Source organism: Gorilla gorilla, chromosome 14 (assembly GCF_029281585.2).
Source record: "Gorilla gorilla gorilla isolate KB3781 chromosome 14, NHGRI_mGorGor1-v2.1_pri, whole genome shotgun sequence".
NCBI lineage: Eukaryota > Metazoa > Chordata > Mammalia > Primates > Hominidae > Gorilla > Gorilla gorilla.
In genome coordinates this window covers 35,914,381-35,924,466 of record NC_073238.2, presented here as the reverse complement: position 1 = coordinate 35,924,466, position 10,086 = coordinate 35,914,381, and the positions used below count along the sequence as shown (strand labels likewise).

The 10,086-nt window shown below is 41.5% G+C and overlaps 1 protein-coding gene across 1 annotated transcript; it reads left to right on the top strand.

Annotated features, from left to right (window-relative positions):
• The first annotated feature begins 246 nt into the window (after window positions 1-246).
• Window positions 247-887, top strand: LOC115930422 (small ribosomal subunit protein eS7-like). Its single transcript, XM_055360188.2, has one exon. It carries the CDS (start codon window positions 285-287, stop codon window positions 885-887), a length of 603 nt encoding a protein of 200 aa, XP_055216163.1. The 5' UTR covers window positions 247-284.
• The last annotated feature ends 9,199 nt before the right edge of the window (window positions 888-10,086 follow it).

Below are 10,086 nucleotides of genomic sequence, written 5' to 3'. Positions count from 1 at the left end.
TTACCTTGCAATAGAATCACCCGGAGTGCTTCTCAAAGCAAGGACTACTTGGCCCTATCCCTGAAATTCTGATTCAGCAGGTCCAGGACAGGTCCAAGATTCTGCATTGCTAACAAACACCCAGGTGATGCTGATGCTGCTGTCCGAGGACCACACTTTAAGAACCACCAATCTAAGTTAATGTTTTAAATTCTCACCCAAATAACCATAAAACTACTTTCAGTTCTAGTTAAAGAAGACCTCTTCCTAAGCCGGCGCTCGGCGAGTTCTCCCAGGAGAAGGCCATGTTCAGTTCGAGCGCCAAGATCGTGAAGCCCAATGGCGAGAAGCCGGACGAGTTCGAGTCCGGCATCTCCCAGGCTCTTCTGGAGCTGGAGATGAACTCGGACCTCAAAGCTCAGCTCAGGGAGCTGAATATTACGGCAGCCAAGGAAATTGAACTTGGTGGTGGTCGGAAAGCTATCATAATCTTTGTTCCCATTCCTCAACTGAAATCTTTCCAGAAAATTCAAGTCCGGCTAGTACGCGAATTGGAGAAAAAGTTCAGTGGGGAGCATGTCGTCTTTATCGCTCAGAGAAGAATTCTGCCTAAGCCAACTCGAAAAAGCCGTACAAAAAATAAGCAAAAGCGTCCCAGGAGCCATACTCTGACAGCTGTGCACGATGCCATCCTTGAGGACTTGGTCTTCCCAAGCGAAATTGTGGGCAAGAGAATCCGCGTGAAACTAGATGGCAGCCGGCTCATAAAGGTTCATTTGGACAAAGCACAGCAGAACAATGTGGAACACAAGGTTGAAACTTTTTCTGGTGTCTATAAGAAGCTCACGGGCAAGGATGTTAATTTTGAATTCCCAGAGTTTCAATTACAAACAAAAATGACTACATAAAAATATATATTCACACACAAAAAAAGACAGATCGCACACACACATTTATCTTCTCTCTTTTCTGATACTCTGTTAAAATACAAACGTAAGTAATAATGAGATCAGGAGAGACACATCAGCAGGTGAGAAATTACAAAGTTCTGGAAGAAAGCGGTTGGAATAGTGGTAGCAGAAGTGCACAGCGAAGAAAAACGCAGGTTTCTTACAAAATAATAAGGATACTGGATTACTTCTGACAGAAACCCAGACAGGATCAGAATCCATCTAAGAACTGTGACATCAGACTAAGAAGGATTCAAGGATTGGGGAAGGCAGAGAAAGTAGCACAAAAAATTATCAGTGAAATACTCAAGAAAGTAATTTGGCTTCAAGTACCTTAGCATCTACTTGGAGAGAGATATATACAAGTAAAGACAATTATCAAACTCAGGCAATCTGGGTAATTCGGAATGTTGGGAGTGATTTTATGAAAAAAAAATAATTTGACCTAATATTTAAAAACATATGTTATATGGGTAGTGTATGTTTCTTAAAGTTGCTTTTTAATGCTTCACCTTCCAAAGTATTTTGTATCATTGATGAGTATTAAGGTTAGGTTACAAAACTTATTGAATTGCTAAGGAGAATTACTAATTTTAAGTATTTGATTTAAAAATTAGGATTTGAGGCCGGGCGCAGTGGCTCACGCCTGTAATCCCACCACTCTGGGAGGCCAAGGCGGGCGGATCACCAGGTCAGGAGATCGAGACCACCCTGGCTAACACGGTGAAACCCCATCTCTACTAAAAATACAAAAAAAAAATTAGCTGGGCGTGGTGGCGGGCACCTGTAGTCCCAGCTACTGGGGAGGCAGGAGAATGGCGTGAACCCGGGAGGCAGAGCTTGCAGTGAGCCGAGATCGCACCACTGCACTCCAGCTGGGGCAACAGAGCGAGACTCCGTCTCAAAAAAAAAAAAAATTAGGATTTGAGATGTAATAATAGCTTCCATAGGCAAGCAAGAAAAGTAGATAATAGAAGAAATATTTTATTAGCAAAAGATATTCAAGTAATGTGTATATATTCAAAGCAATGTATTTTTACTCCAAAGACCATAAAGTCCAAAAACCACCTGAGCCATACTATACCCCTGTAGATGTTTGGTATTAGGAAAGATTCAAAATAGGCCAGGCGTGGTGGCTCACGCCTGTAATCCCAGCACTTTGGGAGGCCGAGGCAGGCGGATCACGAGGTCAGGAGATCGAGACCATCCTGGCTAACATGGTGAAACCCCGTCTCTACTAAAAACACAAAAATTTAGCTGGGCGTGGTGGCGGGCGCCTGTAGTCCCAGCTACTCGGGAGGCTGAGGCAGGAGAATGGTGTGAACCCAGGAGGCGGAGCTTACAGTGAGCGGAGACCGTGCCACTGGCCTCCAGCGTGGGAGACAGAGTGAGACTCCGTCTCAAAAAAAAAAAAAAAAAAAAAAAGATTCAAAATAAATTTGTCAACCTATAACTAGAAGGAAAAAAATTAATTAACTTTAAAGTATTCATAATAAGATATTTAGTTGTACTGTTGTACTTGGGTGTTTATATTTCCTTAATTCTTGCTCTAAATCATATATCATTCTTATACAACAGTGGAGGAACATTTAAAATATTCCTTCCTTACATTTCACAAATAAATGAAGGAGACTCAGAGGTATTAAATTAATCCATTGATTGTTGTGCTCTTATTTCAATAAAGATTTTAGTTTAAAGAGAAAATTTAACAGCAATTAGGTTTTTACAAGGTGATATACAATTAAATTTAGCTTATTTTAAAAGAAACCTTTGTGTAGTGAAGGTTGGCACCACTCTGGTGATAAACACCCAAATTGCACTGCTTCTTAAGAAAAAATTAATAAAAGGGTGAGGCATGGTGGCTCACGCCTGTAATCCCAGCACTTTGGGAGGCCAAGGCAGGCGGATCTCTTGAGGTCAGGAGTTTGAGACCAGCCTGGCCAACATGATGAAACCCTGTCTCCACTAAAAATACAATAAATTTAGCTGGGTATGGTGGCGGCTGCCTGTAACCCCAGCTACTCGGGAGGCTGAGGCAGGAGAATTGCTTGAACCCAGGAGGCGGAGATTGCAGTAAGCCAAGACTGTGCCACTGCACTCCAGCCTAGGCAACAGAGGAAGACTCCGTCTCAAAAAAAAAAAAAAGAAAAAGAAAAAGAAAGAAAGAGAAAGAAAAAGAATAAGAAAAAATTAATAAAAGTAAATTTTCATGTGTGCTAGTTTTACAAATGCAAAACCTAAGTGACGAGAAACGTATGATAATTGTAATCAATTCTCCATCTTCATGGGTTTTTCTCTCCCCTGAGGACATTTTCTTAGTCATCTACATGATCAGCACGCTTTTTATACATTTTAGGAAAAAATAAGCAGAAAGTACATAACACCTTTTTTTTGAAGTTTCAAAGTCCTGGGGCATTTGATTATCATCCTATTTCTACCCTTCTTGCTTTTTCTTCCCCACTCTCTCATGCAGCTTCTACTTCTGCCAGTGTTGTAGTGTGACACACAGGTACAATCGTTGGTGTCCTCTGTTCTTCAGAATTTATTTTGAGAAATCAGATAGATTTTCTGGTTAGACATTTCCCAAGACAGCTTGTTTTTCTTTCATTTTTCTCAATAAAAGACCAAACTACCTCACATATTTGGGCATTTATGTCCATAGTTTGAAGCGCCTACCCACTGGAGCACAACTCTTATTTCACGTGGCTCCCCAACATATCTGTTCATCAGAATTGAATTCGTTGCCTTCGAGCATTTTGAATATTTTCTATTTCCCTCCTATCTCTTGGTATTTCTGTTGGGTTGAATACAGATGAGATGCTTGTGTGCTGGTGCCACCTATTGTTAGCAAAGTAGATGTGACTATGATGCTTGCTAACGAGACTACACATTGAACTAATACTGACTCTGACTACAAAACGGCAAAACGATAGAACAAAAATCTTATTTTTAATCTATTATAAAAGCACTACTGGAGTAGACGAAGATACTAAGTAGTTATATTTTATCTTTATTTTTATTTAATATGTACAAAGACTGGCTGTCTTTACATGGTGGCTCACACCTGTAATTCCAGCACTTTGGGAGGCCAAGGCAGCAGGATCACTTGAGCCCAGGAGTTTGAGACCCGCCTGGGCAACACAGCAAGACCTCATCTCTATTAAAACAAAAAAAATTTATTTAAAAAATGTTTTAAAAAAGATTTATGAAGACTATTTTCAGTTTTTCCATTTTCAGTTGGACTAATTATATGACAATAGTGAGCATAAACACATATTCCAAGCACAGAAAAGCAATTAAAATTCAAATAGGCTGGGTGCGGTGGCTCAGGCCTGTAATCCCAGCACTTTGGGAGGCCCAGGCAGGTGGATCACGAGGTCAGGAGATCGAGACCATCCTGGCTAACACGGTGAAACCCCGTCTCTACTAAAAGTACAAAAAAAATTAGCCAGGCGTGGTGGCGGGCGCCTGTAGTCCCAGCTACTCGGGAGGCTGAGGCAGGAGAATGGCGTGAACCCGGGAGGCGGAGCTTGCAATGAGCTGAGATCGTGCCACTGCACTCCAGCCTAGGCTGCAGAGTGAGACTATGTCTCAAAAAAAAAAAAGAAAAAAAAAGCTAAGTAATTAAGTGTATCAAGTATGTATAGACAAAATTTTCAATGTTGTAGTCAATTCAAAAACATATAAGGCATTTTGTATTGGTATCAAGTTGTCAACTATGATAACATACTTTGATAATTTTTTCATTTAAACCCAAAAAGTTGGCTCAACATTTTTTTTTTAATTTATAAAGGAAAGAGGTTTATTTAGCTCATGGTTTTTCAGGCTGCGAAGTTCAAGGGGCATTGGCTCAGCTCTAGTGCTACTCACAGCAGGGTGGAAAGTTGAAGGCAAAGCAGACACATGCAAAGGGGGATATGCACTTTCAAAGATATTGTTTAAAAATAAATCTTCTCTTTATGGCCCCTTTCAAAATTTAAACAAAATAAAACATCCATTAAAACATGTTTTCATTCTTATTCTTCACACCCAGGAACTGAAAACGTTAAAAGGTTAGAAAATAAGAATTGGTGGGGCACAGTGGCTTACGCCTGTAATCCCAGCACTTTGGGAGGCCAAGGCAGGCAGATCACGAGGTCAAGAGATCAAGACCATCCTGGCCAATGTGGTGAAATCCCCATCTCTACTAAAAATACAAAAATTAGCTGAGCATGCTGGTGTGTGCCTGTAGTCCCAGCTACTTGGGAGGCTGAGGCAGGAGAATGGCTTGAACCCAGGAGGTGGAGGCTGCAGTGAGCCGAGATCATGCCACTACACTCCAGCTGGGCGACGGAGCAAGACTCCGTCTCAAATTTTAAAAAAAAGTTAGAAAAATAAGAATCATGAGGAAAGATGAAAGCCACTAATTATTTACAATTTTCTGTGGTCCTTTCCACTTTGGGTTCCATGAGAATTAACAACAGGATTGTCAGAGGACAGTAACCAGCTTCTTATAGACAGTGCCTGACACAGTCCTGAGCAACCAATCCTGGAAACAACATGGAAACCTCTCACATTCAGGGTGTCACTGAGGTGAGTTTCCCACTCAAAGTAGGGATGCCTTTTGAAATATCCTCAACAAATGGCCGATCAGATTTTTCTTGAACATTTCCTGAGTGGAAAATGTAAGGCCTCCCAATGAAGCCCATTCCATTTTGGGCAACCATTGGGGAAATCATAGTCAAATTACATATAACTAGAAATGTCTTTTACTTGATTAGAAGGACTTAAGTATAGCAGGTAAAAGTATTTTTCCAGTTCAATGGCTGCCTGGAAAGCCCTGTAATCTGTCCTATCCAAATTTTGTGTAAATATATTATACAACATTTCAATGACCCATTAGAAAATTTTAAATCCCCCAATAATGAGACATCCTTCAATCAAATACTTCTTTCAATTAGGCCCTGAGGGTGATACATACTTCTTTCCCTAGAATCCTTAAGTCTTTTCTTACCCTATTAATGTTTTTCCTTTTTGTATACCTTTTCCTCTTTAGGCAGTTATGCTTAGTAAATGCTAATGCTTTTGTTTCTGTGTCTCCCAATACAATAAATTTACTTCAAATGTGGATAATATAGCATTTATTTATTTTTATTTATTTATTTTTATTTTTATTTTTTTTTTTTGAGACAGAGTCTTGCTCTGTTGCCCAGGCTGGAGTGCAGTGGCACGATCTCGGCTCACTGCAAGCTCTGCCTCCCAAGTTCAAGCCATTCTCCTGCCTCAGCCTCCCGAGTAGCTGGGACTACAGGCGTCCACCACCACGCCTGGCTAATATTTTGTATTTTTTAGTAGAGACGGGGTTTCAGCATGTTAGCCAGGATGGTCTCGATCTCCTGACCTCCTGATCCACCCACCTCAGCCTCCCAAAGTGCAGGGATTACAGGCTTGAGCCACCACACCTGGCCAATAATATAGTATTTCTATAGTATAAAAAGAGCTCGTCATCCCCTTTCTTTGTAAACTTCATTCTTTAGTTAATACTCTTCATCTCTGAGCCTAAGAACCTAACCCTGACTGCTCTTCAAAATTCCAAAAATGCATTTTCACTACCTGCTGGACTTCCCTACATCATTATTACAAAAATACTTCAGAGGCCAGGTGCCATTGCTCATGCCTGTAATCTCAACACTCTGGGAGGCCGAGGCAGGCAGATCACCTGTGGTCAGGAGTTTGAGACCAGCCTGGCCAACATGGTGAAACCCCATCTCTACTACAAATACAAAAATTAGCCGGGTATGGTGGCGGGCACCTGTAGTACTAGCTACTCAGGTGGCTGAGGCAGGAGAATCACTTAAACCCGGGAGGCAGAGGTGGCAGTGAGCCAAGATCACACCACTGCACTCCAGCCTGGGCCACAGAGCAAGACTCTGATTAAAAAAAATAATAGTAATAAGCTTCAGATACCACTAGACCAAAATGAAGTTGTCACTCTTCCTTCTTCACCCCATCTCTTCTCCCTTCATAAAGCTGCTCCTCCCTGGGCCCTTCCTCGTTCATGGCAAAGCAATGCCAAGATTCTAATTGCTCCGTGGTTTCCCTCATCTTCAACATCCCATCACCTGCCAGGACCTTTTGATTCTACCTCTACCTTATGCCTCCGGGCTCCCCATTCACCACATCCTCTGCTCCTGTCCTCAGTCAACTCTTCATTTTTGGACTCTTAGACCATTTCAACAGCCTTCTAACTGATCTCCTAATCCTCCAATTAGAAACTTTGGTGATTCGCCTCTAAACATAGAATTCAAAGCACAATGCTTCACTCTTGGATCTTTAAACTTCTTTTCAGCCTTATCTTGCATGACACTTCTCTTGAACCACACTCAACAGTTGTTGGTGTTCTCCCAGAATATAGTCTATTCTGTCTTGCCTCAGCAGCTTTGCTCAAGTAGCTCTAGTGGTAACGTCTTTTGAGGAATGTCTACTATTGGTGTACTTGCCACTTTTGAATTCCCAACACAAACTCTATTACCTCTTCTAAGAACACTCCCAGTCATAATTAATCCCTTCTTTCTCAAATATACCCCAAACACTTTGAACCTTTCTTGCAGCATTTATCCCATTTTACCTTATGTAAGAGTTGTTTATATATTTCTCCCAAAACTTCAAACTTCTTGAAAGCAGGGACTGTCTTATTTATTTCTTTATCATCCACTCATGGTAGCAAAATCCTTTGTTTATAGTGGGCATATTATAAATATTTGTAATAGGAATGACCAAAAGTCTCATTGAAATCAGGGTAGATTAACCAGTAACATGAGCCAACCCTTTAAGAAATGTTAGGAGATGTCCTTCCTGTTTTCTTAATTTGTTTCTATGTCTATATATTGGTTGATAAGATACTGTACATTGCTACCATGTACTCTGGAAATGAGTAAGACAGGATGGAAGATTTAAGAAAACTGGCTCAAGCAAACCTTGGTTGACATCAGGCACAAAGAACTTTACAAACCTGCTCTACAGTTTGTCCTCAAAATGCTGCATTCGAGTTGTTTTGTTCATAAATGATGAAATTTCATAAAGTACTGATAATCAAATGGGGAAACATAAATGTTCTTTGGAAGTTCTTTGATCACATAATGTATTTCTTCCTTGCTTTGGGGCTCAAAGAATGAGGATGACGAAGAGACTGAATGGAAAATGGAATGGTGAGGGCAGAGAGAGAAGAAGCAAGTGGTAGGAAAGAGTGGAGGGAGAAAATAAAAGGCACAAAAAGCAACTTAAAAGGACCAGAAGTGACTTATGACCCGTTTGGTGTCTAGTGTGCTCATCACTCTGCCCTCTGGTCCCAGACTGTCTTTGATCTTCCTCACGGCTCGTCCCATCTGCTGCCTGGAGGAGCTGGAAGGACCAAGGGTCAGAGTAATGTTATTTCTTCTCTTGTTAAACCTCACACTCTCCTCTCTCTGCTGTCCTGCTTCCTTACTACTTGTATCAGGGCTGGAATCAATGACCTGCATGTATAGTCTGTGTATATATATTTGAGGGAACTGTTGTGGGTCGAACTGTGTCCTCCAAAAACATATGCTCAAGTTATAGCCCCTGGTACCAGTGAATGTGACCTTATTTGGAAATGAGTCAGATGTAATCCACTTTGCTGATGCAGTCAAGCCAAGATGAGGTCCTACTGTATTAAAATGGACCTTAATCCAGCGATTGGCATTTTTTTTCTTTTTAATCTTTTTTTGAATCTTTTTTTTTTTTAATTTCAACTTACATGTGAGATACAGGGGGTCCATGTGCAGGTTTATTACGTGTGTATTTTGCACTCAGGTAGTGATGATACTACCCGATGGGTAGTTTTTCAACCCACACCTCCCTCCCTCCCCTGTCTGGTGGTCTACAGTGTCTGTTGTTCCCATGTTTATGTCCATGTGTCCTAAATGTTTAGCTCCCACTTATAAGTGAGAACACGTGGTATTTGGTTTTCTGTTCCTGTGTTAGTTCGCTTACAATTATAGCCTCCAGCTCCATCCAGTGACGGGTATCTTTTTAAGAGAAAGGAGAAGGAGATTGGGCACAGACACACAGAGAAGGCAGCCCTCTGGTGAGGGAGGCAGGGATTGGAGCGATGCAGCTCAGGCCAGGCAAGAGCCAACGAGGCCCAGTAACCTGCAGAGCCGGGAAGAGGCAGGGAGGTACGCGTCCCTCGAGCCCTCAGAGAGCCCTGCTGACACTTTGACTTCAGACTTCTGGCCTCCAGCACTGTGAGAAAATACATACCTGTCGCTTTAAGCCACCCAGTGTGTGGTGATTTGTGTGGCAACTCTAAGAAACTGATACAGGGACTTAAGGATGTTGAGTATTCAGAGGAGATCTTAGACCACAGCATAAAGCCATACAAGTTTCTCAGCTCCTGAGATAGATGTTAATCCATTTGGCCCAGATTTCTAAACAATGTGGTTTGCTCTACTTAGAACATATTTTGTAATATTAAGTTCTGGCTTTGCAATTTCATTTTATTGATGTTTAAATCTCAACCAGAACAATGAAGCTGTCACTGAAGAAGAGAAGAAAATAGAAGAGTCAGCAAATGTCTGGTATCTAGCAGGTGTTTAATAAAAATACTTGTTGAATGAATGAATGGAAACAATTATCAGAAAATGTCATAAGACATAAAAGCAGAACCTCTGATCCTGATCCCTGAGCACAAAAGTAAGATTTCACAGGCTGATGGGTTCTAGGAAGGATTGGCGGGGTAAGGTGGTGTGTACCCACTGCTCATAGAAAATGTGAGTCAAAAATATGGGTTATAATGTGAACAAGTAATGTTTCACCTTCCTTTGTTTTTCCCCGTACTTTACCTTTCCATCATTTGTGTGTTGCCTTTCTTTCTTTCTTTTGAGACAGTGTCTCTCTGTTGCCCAGATTGGAGTAGAGTGGCGTGGTCTCCAGCCTCAGCCTCCCAAGTAGCTGGGATTACAGGTGTGCACCACCAAGCCCAGCTAATTTTTTTGTATTTTTAGTAGATACAGGGTTTCACCATGTTGCCCAGGCTGGTCTTGAACTCCAGAACTCAAAGTAACCCACCCACTTTGGCCTCCCAGAGTGCTGGGATTACATGTGTGAGCCACCACACCCAGCCGTAAGCTGCCTTTCAATAGACAGAAGATGTATT

Coding starts and splice junctions, on each gene's coding strand:
- LOC115930422 (XM_055360188.2), top strand. CDS start 285: ATGTTCAGTTCGAGCGCCAAGATCGTGAAGCCCAATGGCGAGAAGCCG.